The following is a 16,898-nucleotide window of genomic DNA, read 5'->3' as shown; positions in this document are numbered from 1 at the left end:
ACCACTTTGACACTATGCTTTGCCTCTTGATTCCACTTTTAAGCATCCTTCTGATTATACTGGGCCCACTCAGATAATCCAGGATAAGCTCCCTTTCTCCAGCAGCTGACTAGCAACCCAATTCCATTTGCAACCTCAATTCCCCTTGCCATGTAACATAACATATTTACAGGTTCTGATGATTAAAATGTGGACATCTTTGGGGAGCTATTATTCTGCCTACTGCTGTCACCTTGAGTCAATAAGCAACCTCCTCAGAGCCTCAGTTTCCTCACCTGAGATAATAACACTGAGCTAATAGTTCCTACTGCAAAGAGTGGCAGTGAAGACTGAATCATCCAGGTAAAGTGCTTGACTCATGAAAGGGCACAGTCCAGTATCAGCTTATCGTGTTCAACTTTATATAAAAAGTGGTAAAACAGAGATCAGAAGTGGGTTTGTCCGCACTGAATTGTTTCACAGAAGCTTGTGACCTTATTATAGAAAGTGATCCCTGAGAGTTTTTCAAAAATTTTAATATTTTTGGTTGTCTAGGAGTCTTATCTCAGCTTCAAAACAGAAAACCTAGAAGAAACAGAATCAAAACACACACACACACACACACACACACACACACACACACACACACACACACACACACACACACACACCCCCCCCCCCCCCCCAAACAGAACAACTTAAAGAGGTAGAAATGATCACAAAACAATTAGAACGTAAAGATGGTACAATGTTTTAGATACATGGATTCAAGGAATCAAAATATCTGCAAAGACCACTAAATTTGGTTCTGAGTTTCCTACACACCTTTTGCTTTCTTCAACCCCTCCTACCTTCCACTTTCTAGTTCTTTACACACTTACCTGAAGGCTGACCCCTCATTCTCCTGGGAAACCCTCCACACCCCTAGTACCATCTCCTAGGAGCCGTCTTCCCTGATCCGATTAAGCATCCGACCCTCCATGATCCAGGAAAGCCTGTCATAGATCCATCACCACACTCATGCTATAGGTAAGCCTTCCTGTTAGCCATACTAGCTGGTGGCACTATTGACGATGGGGAACAAGTTTTATTCATTTTTATAGCTGTAGCACATACTGGATCCTCAAATGTCTGTTGAATTAGTAAGTCATGCTTCTGAATCTAACTTAAAGTGGGAAGAGATCCATTTGTGGCCTTAGTTCTTATTTAGCAGCATTTACAAGACTTGAGAGACAGGTCATAGTGGGAATGAAAGCACTTCCTACGAAATACGATGATATTCTTGCTAAAATAGCAGCAACATATTAAAAAGTCAGTTTTAGGTATGGAAACAAAAAGTATGAAATTCCTAATATGTTTATTCTAATGTGTATTAATCAGTACCCAGAGAACATCAGAACACAGGTAGATAGAAAAAGATTTCCCTCTATAAGTGAGTATGGTGACAACAAATGAGATTATCAGAGAAAACCAAGTAATTCTAGAGCTTGCTTCATTGATGGGCAATTATTAAACCCAATGCCTGGTCCAAATTCCAACAATTAGACTCAGGAACCAAAGAAAATCAAGCAATTTCAGCATCAGCCTTGCCTAAGATGTCAGTCCCGGCCCGGCCGGGCATGGCTCAGTGGCTGAGCGTCGACGTAGGATCCAGGCGATTGGGATTCGGTTCCCGGTCAGGGCACATGCCCGGGTTGCGGGCTCGATCAATGACTCTCTCATCATTGATGTTTCTATCTCTCTCTCCCTCTCCTTTCCTCTCTCTGAAATCAATAAAGATACATTAAAAAAAAATTTTTTAAATGTCAGTCCCTTGTTTTTTCAACACCTTTAAGAATGTCACCTAGAGGGTAAGAAAATCCTACCCTTCAGACCTCTTGATGATGTATAAAATTTCACAATTTAATAGAAAAGTGCTCCAAAAAAGCTTTATTTATGAATAAGGGTATGGAGGAGGGCACTTTTCTATGTACTGACTCAATTCTACCAGCGAAACACAGCACCATCAGATGCCACCTGGTGGAGCAGAGGGACCCTACACTGGAATTACAAATTTTCCCCTCTAAGTTCCTCTTAAAAAAATTCATTGCAACAGTATTTCCCAAAGGGTGTACTTTAAAAAACTGATGCCACAAGGTTACCTTGGCAACTAAGTTTAGAAATTTGTAAAGGTTAAAGAAAGGAGTGAAAATGGTATCTTTAGTTAATACTATATTTTCTTTTTTTTCCATCACCATTTATTTCCCCCATACCCTCTTCCACCTCCACCCACTCCCTTCCCCCCCCCTGCAATCACCACACTGTTGTCCTTGTCCATGAGTTCGCTCTTTTTTTTGTTTTTTTGTTCAATCCCTCCACCCTCCTCCCCAAGCTGTCTGCCTGCTCTCTATCTATGAGTCTGTCTCTATTTTTCTTGTTAGTTCAGTTTTTGTCTATTTTCAAAGTGATACTTAAGTATCATGTGAATTGCAATTCAATTAAGTAGGATTTTAGTGTCGGGACAGTGAGAAGCTAGTGGAAAGAAAAAGAACAACGGACCAGGCAGGGGCCCCCCATACAGTCCTGTTATAAGTGATTCCTACATATTGGTCTATAGAACCTGAAAGGCCAGGCACAAGCATAGCGGTGGTGGTGGAGGGGATACAAAATGACTTAATATCCCACTGCTAAAATATTTCTCATTTAAGCAATTTCAAGGTAAAGTGCCCTTTATTAGTCATTCATTCAACCTTTTAGCTACAACACTGATCAAGCAGAGTGTTAAGAGCTGTAGGACTAAGGCGGCAAAACCTTGGCCTCAAGGCACCCAATAAACAGATAATGAACAAACCAGCTCCTACTCTGGTGGGAGAGATGCTGTCAGTTCTACAGTGAGGTCACCATGAAATACAGAGAATCAGATACGGAGTGCTACAGGAAAAGGGAGGAGGAACACCTGTGTCCACTAGTGGGTCAAGTTACATAATATCTGGTGTACATGCTTTTAAGAAAACAGACACAATACTTAAAGTGCTTTTAAGTGGCCAGGTGGCTTTCTAATTAAGCTACTATAGACTTCAAGACTATTACTTTATTCATACCTGATATATTTTACACAGGATGTGACCTGGTAAAACAAGCATTTACCCTATGTTCACCCTCTCTAAATTTACAGACAGACAATCTCAAACACAGAAAAGTCAAATATTTTGTTGGAGTTTACAGATCCTGTCAAGGGCAGATAGACAAAGGGTAAGAACAGACACTGCCAGCTCCTGAGCCACTGCTTTCCCCCCTAAACAGCACTGTATTCCTTTTGTAGGTAGAATTAAAAAAATAGTACCACACTTCATTGCAAATTTTCTCTCTTAAAAAAAGTCACTGAACCACAGCAGAAAATGTTAACATTTTACTAGAACACATTTTACAGCAAATAATGAAATAAGATGAAAAAAAATCAAGCAACCTAAAAATATTGACCCCACCCCTACCAAATTTTCTTTTTTTTAATCCTCACCTGAGGATATTTCTTCCATTGTTTTTCAGAGAGAGTGGAAGGGAGAGAGAAACACCAATGTGAGAGAGAGACAAAGAACGGTTGCGTCCTGCATGCGCCCCGACCAGGGCCAGGGATCGAGCCTGTAACGGAGGTACATGTCCTTGGCAGGAATCAAACCTGGGACCCTTCAGTCCATGGGCTGACACTCTAACCACTGAGTTGAATCAGCTAGGGCCCAAATTTTGCTTAAGCAAAAAAAGAAAGATGTCTGTTTGCCAAGATCAAGTGTGAAAAGGTTAAAAGAGGAATAGGCTTTGCAGTCTGGGAAAAGTGGAGAAGTCTGAGAGACTGGTTTCCCTCAGGATCTTAAAACATACACAGACTGCCAGCCCACAAAATCATTCAACACTTTGAAATGCTTAAACATTAGTGAGGGATGTATAAAACCTACAATATTCCATAAAATACAAGAATTAGAGGAAGCAGAGTCCAGACTTTACTTAAAATCAAGAAATGATACTGTATTTACTCATGTAAAAAGAGGTATCTAAACCAAGAGAAAACATAGAAATAGACCCAATTACACACAAGAAAATATTTCGTGATAAAGCGAGCATCATCAAGATGAGGAAAAAAGGAAGCATTATTTTGTAAATGGTGCTAACTTATTAGCCAATAAGAAGGGGGGGGAATCAAATGCCCACTATACTTTCAGCCAAAGTAAATTTTATTTATTTATTTTCAAAATATATCTTTATTGATTTCAGAGAGAGGGAGGGAGAGGCAGAGAGAGAAATAGAAACATCAACAATGAGTCATTGATCGGCTGCTTCCTGCACGCCCCCTACTGGGGATCAAGCCCGCAACCCCAGCATGTGCCATGACTGGGGGTCACAGGTTCAATTCCCAGTCAAGGCACATGCCAAGGTTAAGGATTTGGTCCCTGGTCCAGGTATATATGGGAGGCAACCTATTGATGTTTCTCTCACATCGATGCTCCTCTCTCTCTCATCCCCCCTTCCTTTTTCTCTAAAATCAATTTTTTTTAAATTGTTTTTAAAGAGAAAAAGAATCACAGATTTAATTACATGAAAATATAGAATTGCTATATAAAAAATTAATGATGATAGTAAACCAGCTAAGAAAATAATCAACAGAAATATAACGAAGAGTTACTGCCCAAACTTCCTAATAGGCGGGCCTACATAAACTGACAAATTAACGCCAAGACAGATCAACAGGTAAAGGACATGGGTAACTGAGATGAAAGGAAATAGTTAAAACAACAAAAAGAGAAAGTAGTTAATATTAAGTGCTGAGGTGATAAGTAAAATTTTCCTAATTTCCTTATTATAATGTGCAAAAATATCAAACATATAAACAATCTTAAAAGAATGGCAATGGCAAAGTACCACGGAACCAGATCTTACAACATACTTGAGGGCAGGAATGCACTGCCCTCTTAGCATATCCCCACCAGCACCTAGGCATAATGCTTCATATATGGTACATGCTCAAAATATTTGTAGACTGATGGCCAGCTAGCTTCAAGAAACAAACGTGCCCGGCCGGGCATGGCTCAGCGGTTGAGCGTCAACCTAGGATCCAGGTGATCGGGGTTCGATTCCGGGTCAGGGCACATGCCTGGGTTGCGGGCTCAATCAATGACTCTCTCATCATTGATGTGTCTATCTCTCTCTCTCCCTCTCCTTTCCTCTCTCTGAAATCAATAAAGATATATTTTTAAAAAAAAGAAAAAAAGAAAAAGAAACAAACGTCACATTTGTGTCCTGGCTATTTCTAAGACAATTTTAAAAAATCATTGAGGCAATGGAAAGATGTGCATTTTGTAAATGCTTGAGACTTGTTGAACCAGAACATCTGCTTTCTACTACAACAGTTTAAACACTTCTTTCTTCAGTTAAGCTCTCTATAATCAAATGTTAAGTGTGTCGAATGTTTCTCAGGCCTTAATTTGTGTACACAATCTAAACACAACACTGACCCAGAATTTGCACTTCAAACTGTACCATTAAAAAAGAAGTGTGCGTATGTTTCTTACTGAACATCTGCTATTAATAATAAGTAAAATACCATTTAACTTTAAGGTAGGAGAAAGAAAAAAGGAAAAAAGCCCAGACGTCCAAAGCATGATTTATTTTAAGTAGTCCTTCATAGTGCAGGTATTATGGAAAATCATTCCAAATTTGTCTTTTTCTTCTAAAAATGGTTCATTAAAGTGGGAGCTTATTTACAAAAATGAGGTAAGAAATGATTAATTAGAATGAATCTTAGTTTTTGCAAAGTTCATATGCAACAGGATTTTACAAGACTGAGCTAGAATCACAAGATAGGGAAGAAATGTAGTAAAGTTAAACCAGACTAGATTTATTCTGAGAAGAAATTTCATGTAATCATTTGCCAAAATTAGTGATTTAACCAAAGAGCTTCATTTTGTATCTTCAAGTAGTTTTTACCCATTTATTGCCTTCCTTTGCTTAAAAACAGAAAAAAAAAAAAACGGGGAAAGGCTACTCTCTTATACTTGAAAAGGTAAACCTCTGAATGAAAAAGTAATAATACAAGATGAATCATTAACACATAACATAAGCTAATCAGGTAACTAAACAAACATGTTTCCACAATCTTGAAATATCCTCTTCAACTAAGAACTTGAATGCTAGCATCACTTTAATGAATGTCTCTAGGTTTCCCTTTCTATATGTAATCTTCAGCTGAGATCTTCGAAGGGCTTTAGTTTTCTAAGATGATTTTTGAATGTCTGCTTGTTAAGCTTACTTAAGTTGGTAATATTTTGTTTTCAAAATTCAAACTAAGTCTTCTTAGTCATCTGAAGCAGTGCACCTCAAAGTCTTTAATGTGGACAGAAGACATAACATACTACATGACAGCTTGATTTCCTCTCTCAGTGGCCCCTGATCAAAAACATGAATACAGCAGATTCTCTATGCATAAAATCTTAAAATAATATATATATTAAAATGGCCAGTCATGTAACTGTTTGATGTATTAATAGTATAAAGCAATCTAACACCCAGTAGATCAACATATTTTTGGTTGGTCTACTGAGGGAAAGACAGTATGGCTATTAATCTGATCATTCACTTGGCAAATAATGATTGAGCCATGCTATGCACCAGACACCAGAGAAAGAAAAGTGTTATTTGAGGGGATCCTGAGGGATGAACAGGGGTTTGACATGTGGGGAGCTGGGCCCTAGGGGCTGGGGAGACAGAGGGCACATTAAAGGCAAAAGGACTAGCATATGCAAAGGTCCAAGTGTGAGGAAAAGGGGGGTAGAGTGAATACTAGTTAAGTGTCCACTGGTCTAGTCCAGGGAAGGGGAAGGGGCTTGGACCACAGTGCTAACAAAGGAGATGGAGACAAGAGCAGATGAAAATGTATCCCACAGAGAACGGACATGATGTTATAACTGATATAAAGAAAGAACATGGAACAACATGAAAAAATGGGTAGGATACAACGTTTAATTTAAAAAGTAGGACTTCATATATGACTTAGCTAAAGTAAAAAAAACAAACATTTGAGAATAGTGAAACTGGCAGTAGGCTTATAGTGTAATGTAACATGACTTTTATTCTTGTAAAAATACTTCTTAAAGGAAATGCATTCCTAAATTATGGTACGTCCACCCGACAATATAACCATTAAAAACTTGGGCCAGAACTTATAATTATGAACACAAAAGAAATGACATAATAAAATTTAAAGTGCAAAATATATAACTGCAGACAGTATGATCAAGCTACATTTTAAAAGGCTAAACACTTAAGAGACTACATCTGAAAGAACACAGTATTTTATGTGCCAAAAGAACATAAAACAATACAATTCTTTATATGAATATAGAGAAAAGGAATCAAGAAAATTGAAATAATCATAAAGATAACACATGCAAAAAAGAAGCTATCAATATACATACATTTCTTGTTAAAGTTCTCACGTCTTAATATGAATGATTTTTACCTTTCTTTAATGAATGTAATGCTGAGGTGAAGAAGGTTAAATAACCAGGAGGCTGGGGCGAGCCATTGAACTCAAAGTATCCAAGTACTCCAGGCTGCAGGAACAAGAGCAAAATTAGGTGACTGAGGTGTCACTAATCACTGTGTAATGGGTGACATTTTAAAACAAAAGAAGACATGCTATTATAATTTGACAATTGCAATTTGCTGCATTTCATTTTTTTAAAAAGCCTAACCACATGATAAAAGGTGGGGTTTAGGGTGGACCTTTCCTTCCATTTAGACAACAGGGTTACGGGATACAATTGCACCAGCTTTTACCGGGGGTAATTAATTCAGAGCTGAAACTTCCTTCCCTCTCCCTAAACAGGTCTTTCCACTCTTGACAGTTCTCCTAGGTCCCTGGTTTGAAACCTCACCATCAAGTACAAGTACTCACTTTTGTTTAGGCACTCCAGACAAGTTGTCAAATGTCCTTGTAATCTTCCTTAGATTTCTCCCTCTATTGCTTCCTCTCACTCCAAATACATCTTCACACTTACTAGAAATCAGGTTAAATCTGACTGGCTTCATTTATGTTCCAGGTCATCCTTCGAGGAGCTCTTTCCTCCCCTCACACCCAGAACCAAGCATTTCATAATGACAACTGTCCTCCTGTCAAGTCAGTCTGCAAAGGGCCATCTCTTATTCTCTTGCTCCTCTACCCCCACAAACTTATTTCCATCTGTTCATTCCATTTCACTAAGCTTAGGACAGAATGCCCCTCCATTCTGCCAAACCAATAACTTATCCCCTCCAGATACATTCTGCCTTCCTGTTCAGAATAATTTCTTCCATCTTTTAAGGCCCTGTGGAACTCACTCTCTCCGGTTTTGTTCTGTAATGATTTTATCTGTCTTAAAAGCCAAACTGAGATCCCTGAGGAAAGAGTGCTAGGCTTGGAGTCGGAAGACTTAAGCTAAAGTCCGATAGCTGAATGAGCTTGGGTGAACCCTTCAAAAAGAAGCCTCAGTTTCCTTATCTGGCAAATGGGATAATCCATCACAGGGTTACTGAGAAGAATGAGCTTGATGAACTATACAGCACGAAGCAAATGTAAAGAATCCTCTCTGGCCCTAAAGCAGGAGCTGATCTGATCACTGAGACAAAATCGGACCCAAAAGATAAGGCATAAATTTAATTTGGTGGGAAAATTTAAAATCAGTAAGTTGTATAAAAAAGGAAATTTCTGATCTGTAGTGGAACATACTATCTTTCAAATCCAAATCACTTGCTTATTCTCAAAAGATTAAATTTTAAATAAATCACTTGGTTTTTAAGATAGTCAGAATGTTGAATCTTAATACTATCTTAAAAAATCCTACAAATAATCAATTTCTAAAACTGAGAACATTGGAAATCAAAGTTTTAAAAACAGGATTTTCTTTTGCTAAACTCCTTCAAAATCTTTTTTTTAATCTTCACCGGAGGATATGTTTAGAGAGGAAGGGAGAGAGAGAAACAGTGATGTGAGAGAGAAACATGGATCAGTTGCCTCCCAAAAGTGCCCCAACCGGGGAGCAAACCCAGAACCTAGGTATGTGCTCTGACCAGGAATAGAACCTGCAACCTTTTGGTATATGGATGACACTCCAACCATGTGAGCCACCCTGCCAGGACTCCTACAAAATCTTTTTAACAAGCCAATCCAGAATTGGCTTAAAGTAGAACTGCAAAGTGTTTGGGTTCTTAAGGTTTCAAATCAGGCTACCTAGAACAAAAGAAAAACAAAATCTTTAGACATTCTAGTCACTTAGTTAATGGTGGATGCAAGATTACAAACATGGAAACTACTGGAAAAATTGAGTCATTTAAGTTTCTTTATAGTCAGGCCAATCTCCCAAACCAAAGCGAAATGGAATAAATTCATTGAAATATTAATAAATGTTTCATTGAAAAAAATTAAATGAGATGAATTTCAGCTCTCTTCTCACATCATGTTATCTCGTGGCTTCACAAAAATGAACATATGGCCCATAAACACATTTATATCTACATGAATGTATGCAACTACACATGTGTCTATGTATACATATGCACACCATGTACGGACATTAATGGAAGTAAAAAAATTTGAATCCTGCCTGGCCAGTCTGGCTCAGTGACTGAGCGTCGACCTATGAACCAGGAGGTCACAGTTTGATTCCCAGTTAGGGTACATGCCTGGGTTGCGGGCTCCATCCCCAGTAGGGGGTGTGCAGGAGGCAGCCAATCAATGACTCTCATCACTGATGTTTCTATCTCCCTCTTCCTTCCTCTCTCTGAAATCAATAAAAACATTTATAAAAATAAAAATTTGAATACTGAGTCTTCAAGGGAAACCCCAATTAAGCCTTTAAAAATGAACAGTTTGGCCTGGCCGGGTGTGGCTCAGCGGTTAAGCGTCAGCCTAGGATCCAGGGGATCAGGGTTCGATTCCCGGTCAGGGCACATGCCCGGTTGCAGGCTTGATCAATGACTCTCTCCTCATTAATGTTTCTGTCTCTCTCTCTCTCTATCCTTTCCTCTCTCTGAAATCAATAAAGATATATTTAAAAATAAATAAAAATAAAAATGAACAGTTTGAACCATTTGCAGGGGTCCTTATGGACATTTCTACAGTGTAAGGGTTTATTCTTGTCAATTGTATCACTGCTGCAATTTCCCAAGGGGCTACATAGCTTGGATGAAGGAGCCTCTATCTTCAGAAGAACTGGTACTAAACTTTTCAAGTAGTCTGACCAAAGAAATTCCATAAACAATATAAAACAAATAATCTCATACGCAAAATTATTTTCACTTTTCATTGCCAAAGAAACAGAGATCATAAGATTCAACACCTATATGAGATGATTTAAAGCTGTATACTAGCTATTTAAAAAGAAAACAGAAAACAGGCAAAATATATTTTAAGTATTATTTTTCAAATATTCACAATACTCTGACAATCTGCATTAAATTTGAAAATTGCTCTGTTTGAGAATGTAACTTAAAGTAATAAAAAGAGGAAATAGAGTGAAGTGCTAGTTATCTATTTATTTCTATTAGAAATTACCATTTAAAAGTCACTAATCTGACTGGTCTTGCTCTAGGTCAAGCAAGTTTTGCAACCATTTCCCCAAAGTTTCAGTGTCTCCCTAACGGAAGGTGTATTTGAGAAGTGATTACATATTTCAGAGTTCCTTCAACAGTTCTTTCTAAAATCTGAAAAAAGGGCAGTTTGGGGAATACAACATATGTATATTCACATACGCAAACCTCTCTAGGCCTAGGTCCCTTGTTTGCTCAGTTGCAAATAGGCCAGGGGCTGGTTCAAAGCACAACTCTAACCCTGCCTAATATACTTCTGAGGCTCTCTTTCAGATGAGCCAACTGAGCACATAAGCCAGCCTGATACTGGGTTACAGTCAGGGTGCAAGCCCTGCTGGTACGTAAGTTGTCCCTCCTCACTTTGCCACTTACATTGTGTAAAGATCATCTGATCCCAGGTTCCAATTGCAGTGTTTCTATTAGTCCACTCCCAAATGCTTAAACAGTCATAGGAACTCAACCATGAACATGAATTTTGGGAGGATACTACTCAACCCTCTACACCTTGTTTATCTGTTTTCCTTTGTTACCTATCTCCACGTTAGAACTCCATGAAACAGGCTCTTTCTTGTTCATCACCATGCCTCCAGCACAGAGCAGGCACAAAATAAACATTTGTTAATGAATGAATGGGGATAAAAAGATGAATAAGACAACACTCCTTTGTCAAGTTTACAACTGAGCAAACATAACATAGTGAATGCCAGATTATAATTTGACCCACTTTGTGTTTTTAATTCCATTCCATAATGTACAGTATATTTGGTACCTGCTAGAATGAGGTTAAAAATAGACTTTATAGGAGAGCAGCAAATCTTCATCAGCATTAAATATTTATTTCCTAAGTGAATACTATTTGCAGCTTGGAATAAATTTCAGCAAATGATGTACACACCCTCTAGTGGTGTTTTTACTCAATGGTAATTGAAATATTTCTGCACTAATATTAACTCACACCTAGAAAACTTAAAACTATTTAGTTCATAGTGCTATAAGGCTGTAAATTGACAGAAACAGTATCTATTTATTTGCTCAGCATTCAGAGTAGTCTTTTACTAACAAACAACAGCACAACAACAGGTGCCAAACATTCTACTTGGTGCTTCTCCAAAATGCTCAGGTTTTCTATCACCTGGCAATTTACCCAACACCATGTTTCCCCCTCCAAAAGATTCCCAAGCCTTTTCTCATCCCACTTAAATATAAAACAACCTGGTTTACTATAACAGGTAAGAATAAACCAATGGATGTATGTGAAATCACTACTCTTAAATAGATAAATTCTAGAAACTCATGAAAAGATTTAGAAAAGATTTTGGCTACCTTATGTAAGATAAGAGTTATAAATAATACTATTGGCATTTAGTGGGTAGAATAAAAGGTACGAATCAGATGATTCTGATAAAAAAAATAAAAAATCATTACTGACGTAGAAGCTACTGATACCTGCCAAATGAAGCCCAAAAAATACCAAAATTAGAAGATCCATAAAACTAGTGACTTTGAAAGTGACATTACCATTACTTGGTCCTATCTCTTTTTCAATCAACTTAATTTCCATCAAAATTAAAATGACACTGGGATGTTTGCCTATATTGTCCACAAGTAATAAATCACATTTTCCTGTCTGTATCTCAAATAGGGCATGTACTTCGGTTGCAGACTCAATCCATAGCCCTGGTTGGTACATGTGTGGGAGGCAACCAATTGATGTGTCTCACATTGATGTTTGTTTCTTTCCCTCCCTCCCTCTCCCCCTCTCCTCCTCTCTCCCTCCCTTCCACTCTCTCTGAAAAGCAATGAAAAAAAATCCTCAGGTGAGGATAAAAAAATATTTTCCATTGGTTACAAACTTCTACTTTTCTAGGCAATTCAATATCAAATAATCTGAATAGACTTTTAAATATATATATATATCTTTATTGATTTCAGAGAGAGGAAGGGAGAGGGGGAGAGAGAGTTGAAACATCAATGATGAGAGAGTTGTCATTAATCGGCTTCCTCCTGCACACCCCAGACTAGGAATCAGGGAACAAGCCCACAACCCGGGCATGTACCCTGGCTGGGAATCGAACAGCAATCTCCTGGATCCTAGGTCAATGTGAAACCACTGAGCCATGCCCGGCCAGGCTCAACAGACTTTTGAAAGGATTCATCTATAGGACTTACACAAATTCAAATCAAGATATAATTACAGCATTCTTCTCCATATAGCAATATAAGCATATATGAATAGACATCAGTGTACACATAATAAAAGTTTATGTGAACAGCCCTAGCCAGGTGGCTCAGTTAGTTGGATCATCTTCCCGAATACCAAAAGCTTGTGGGTTCGATTCTCATCAGGGCACATACTGGTCTGGACACATACAGGAGGCAACCAGTTGATGTTTTTCTCTCACATCAATGTTTCTCTCGCGCTCTCTCCCCCCCCTCCCTCCCTTCCTGTCTCTCTCTCTAAAATCAATAAAAACATATCTTCAAGTGAGGATAAAAAAAAGTTTATGTCAATACAGAAAGTTGTTAATTTCAGGAGATCAACATCTCTCAAGTAATAAACACTTCAATTTTATGATGGTCCAAACTGCAAATATCTGGATTAGAGACAAATCAATTTATAATAATTAATCAATATGTTTTTTAATGAGGGGAAAATTATCAAATGCACTACTATAAGACATCACAAACACATCTAGAGACATACGTAAAAATAATGCCATTCTAACAAACCTCAGAAGTGCCACAAAATGTTAAATAATTATTCTGGCCTAATTTCGGTATACCTAAATTTAACATACTTTATAATGAAACTCTTATTTATAAAAAATATAAATTAGGAGATAAGAATTGTGATCATAACAAGCATCTTTCTCAGTAAGATTTCTTTAAATCAGCAAGGTCCTCAAAATACTTAGGATGCATACTTTTTTTTAAATCCTCACCCGAGGATATGTTTAGAGAGGAAAGGAGAGAGAGAGAAACAGTGATGTGAGAGAGAAACATGAATCAGTTGCCTCCCAAAGGTGCCCCGACCAGGGATCGAACCTGAAATGTAGGTATGTGCTCTGAACAGCAATAGAACCCGCAACCTTTTGGTGTACAGGACAATGCTCTAACCAAGTGTGCCACCCAGCCAGAGCAGGATGCATGCATTTTGAGAGTGGTTACGGACTAACGATTTGAATACAAAGCTGAGTCTCAGGGATGGCTCTACTGATATAACTCCCTTAGTCCCCCACAAATAACACTTCAGAATTTATTTGCTAATCAAGTCACTGCTTAGTTTTCATCTTCTCTCTACTGCCACTGTTATAAGCCCATAAAGTTGCAACAATTGTGGAATTGTGCGTACATGAAAAAAAGATGTGCGTATACTAACGCCTGTAAGGCATCATCTCTTAAGGCCTTATTTGGGGAACAGTAATTTATAGTGGTGGTTGTCAACTGGAGCAACACCCCCCCCCCCAATTCCAAGGAACATTTGGTAATGCCTGGATATTTTTGGTTGTCACAACTAAGGGGAGGAGAGGGTGTTACTAGTATCTAGTAGGTAAAGATCAAGGGTGCTTCTAAACATCCTGCAAAGCACAGGACAGCATCCACCACAAAAAATTATCTGATTCTAAATGTTAATAATGCCGAGGTTGAGAAATCTTAATTCAGAGGAATGTCCAAAAGTATATGTGCTCTAGAGTGGGACCTCCTTTAACTTTCCCATTTATTTAACTGTCAAACCATGGCAGTGGTTTCATTTCTAGCTCTGGAATGCCGTCTTTATGTTCTCATATACAATGTGTGTATCCAATTGATACCACTTCTTTCTAGGCTGGATTTGGTATGTTTCACAAGATAGTTTCACAAGTGTCATCTTGGGGTTGACTCTCAAGTTCTGTCACAATTAATCAAATATTGTCTCTTGTCAACCAGATGATTTCATCTCAATGAAAAGCCTAGCGAAAGATGAAAGTCAGGATAAAAGCTATCTACAGTTTGGGGGAGGAAGTTCCTTTAAAGGCCAACAGAAGCTGTACAGTGGTCTCATTTTGGCAGCACTCTTTTGGTTCTGTTCAAAGGCAGTCTAAACACTGCTATATATCATTCTAATTTAGTGGGCTGGGCTGCCAAAACAACCTTGAGTAATGTCACTGGCACATCAGTGAGTGTGATGTGAACTCAATGTTAAACTGGGAGCATAATCTCTAAAAGCACTGTAAAAAGCAGGTTCAGAGAATGCAGAGGCTAAATAAAGCTAAGAACTCATCCTTGCTGCTCAGTCATAAACATGCATTTGTCTCTCTCCTACAGACACAACTAGAGAGAACACTTCAAACATCTTAGAGGAAAGAAATTTTAAAAAAGATTAAAAAGATCTCTAATACAGATCTTCAAAGGCATTGTCACAAAAATACCTTTCCAACTAAAAACTGATGAACCTTCTTCCTCTGTCTGCCTCTTTCCAACCTCTCTAAAATTCACCAAGGACAAAACAGTCAAGGGGGATTATCTGAGCCAATTCTCTTATTTTAGAGATGAAAAATCTGTTAAACTCAGAAATCAGAGATTTGTTATAGTCAAAGTTAAAACCCAGGCTGAGTCCTTCTCCTTATCATGTGACTTCTGCTAAGACCGGGCTCAGATCTCTCTGGATACAAATCCCTGATTGAGCTGGAAATAATAATAAAGCTGCATCTCAGTGTTCTTACTAGGGTCAAAGATCTCAATTTCTTCCACGTCTTTTTTTTGGAAGGATAAATACATGCTGCGTGCTATCTGTTGATGTCCCACAGCTCCTCTCCCAATTTTCTCTTTACTTTTTAGAGGAGATTAAAAAAAAGAAAAAACAGAGGGTAACAATCAAAACTGGGTGCAGTGTTTTACAAAAATCTCAACAGCACAACTGAAGGAAGACTGCTTGGCCTTTGCAGGTCATTTTGATCCTCTTAATTATAAAACAAATAAGAGGTGTCTTTATTTGGCAGGCATTATACACATTTTAAGTATCTCTGAACAGTGATAAATGTACAAGATTTTTCCACTATTTTTCGTTTATTGGGACTACATCCTAGGCATTTGCATGTTTTATCTCATTTAATCCCTGTGTTACAGATGAGAAAATGTAGACTTAAAGAGGTTTAGTAACTAGTCCAAAGCCATACAGCTAATAAGTGACAGAGCTGAGAATACACTCAGGCCTGTCCGAATCCTGATTCTTCACCATGCTGCTACACCCACCTCTAGTGACTCTGCCTGGCATCTACTGTGAATCTACATGAAAACCCACTTATCACACAATTACTGCATCTAAGGGTTAAAAGGAGTCTCAAGAATACCCTGTTCCAGGCCCCTGATGCCTGGCAGGTGAGTGACCTGTCCCAAGCCACAGACCTAGTTAGTGCTGCCAAAGACACTAGGCCCAGGTGTCTACCAGCCTACCCAGGCAAAATGGGAGACACGACCACAGACATCCATCCTTCATCCACATTAAGAGTAAAGAAGCATTTACTCTGATGCACATCTGAGAACTACAAGCAGAAGAACTAGATATTAATACTGCTATTTGGTGAATCTGCTCAGTTAACATATAAATAGTATTTCTAACATGATTGAAAAAGCTGTAAATGATGTTCTAGTGAAAGAAATTCATATCCAATCTATCAAAAAATCTACAGAGCACAAAAATTCAATCCATCACTATTACTAAATTTCAAATTATGAGGTCTGGATTCATATGGTTTTTATCTCTATCCCATACTTAAAATCTTAATTTTATTGAATCTAAGTACCATTTTTAATTGTTGCTGGTTCCCTGGTGGTCTAGTGGATTCAGCTCTTGCACTTGTTGTACCCAAGTATGATTTTACACTTGCTCCAATAAATTTTTGTGGAACTATTTTTACGTTTTATTGAGATTATTTTAAGCTTTATACTGGCATCTCAATAATAAACTGTCCTGCACATGCTTTGAACATCCTATAAAAATAATTTATCAGGAGTTGAAGTTGGCAATGGCAAAGCAGTTAAGACCTTAAAATAGTTATGCAATTTATAAAATATAAAGGAAAATATTTTCAGTTTTGTTTTGCTTTTAAAGGCTAAACTATAACTGACAAGAAAAACCAGATATCTCATCAGTAAGGTGGCATAAAGCATCAAATAAAATTTTTAGAAATTTGCAGCTGCATATAAATTGTAAGTTAATTCTTACATACTCTAAATTAATTGTGAGACAAACTGAAAGTTTATTATAAATTCCCAAATAAAAAATAAACAAGATTTTTGCAAGCATTCTATTTTCTTAAAACTCACTGGACCAAACATCCCTATAA

The 16,898-nt window shown here is 37.9% G+C and overlaps 1 protein-coding gene across 1 annotated transcript in view; it reads right to left on the bottom strand.

The window, feature by feature from the left end:
- TXNDC11 (thioredoxin domain containing 11) overlaps window positions 1–16,898 on the bottom strand; it is a 58,136-nt gene that overhangs the window by 27,917 nt on the left and 13,321 nt on the right. The window contains exon 5 of the mRNA XM_016197599.2: window positions 7,466–7,559. Coding sequence (XP_016053085.2) covers window positions 7,466–7,559 — 94 coding nt within the window. The remainder of the gene's footprint in view (window positions 1–7,465; window positions 7,560–16,898) is intronic.

This window comes from Miniopterus natalensis, chromosome 3 (genome assembly GCF_054644295.1).
Source record: "Miniopterus natalensis isolate mMinNat1 chromosome 3, mMinNat1.hap1, whole genome shotgun sequence".
Taxonomy (NCBI): Eukaryota; Metazoa; Chordata; class Mammalia; order Chiroptera; family Miniopteridae; genus Miniopterus; species Miniopterus natalensis.
Note: the sequence above shows the minus strand (reverse complement) of the source record. Positions and strands in the feature narration are given on the sequence as shown.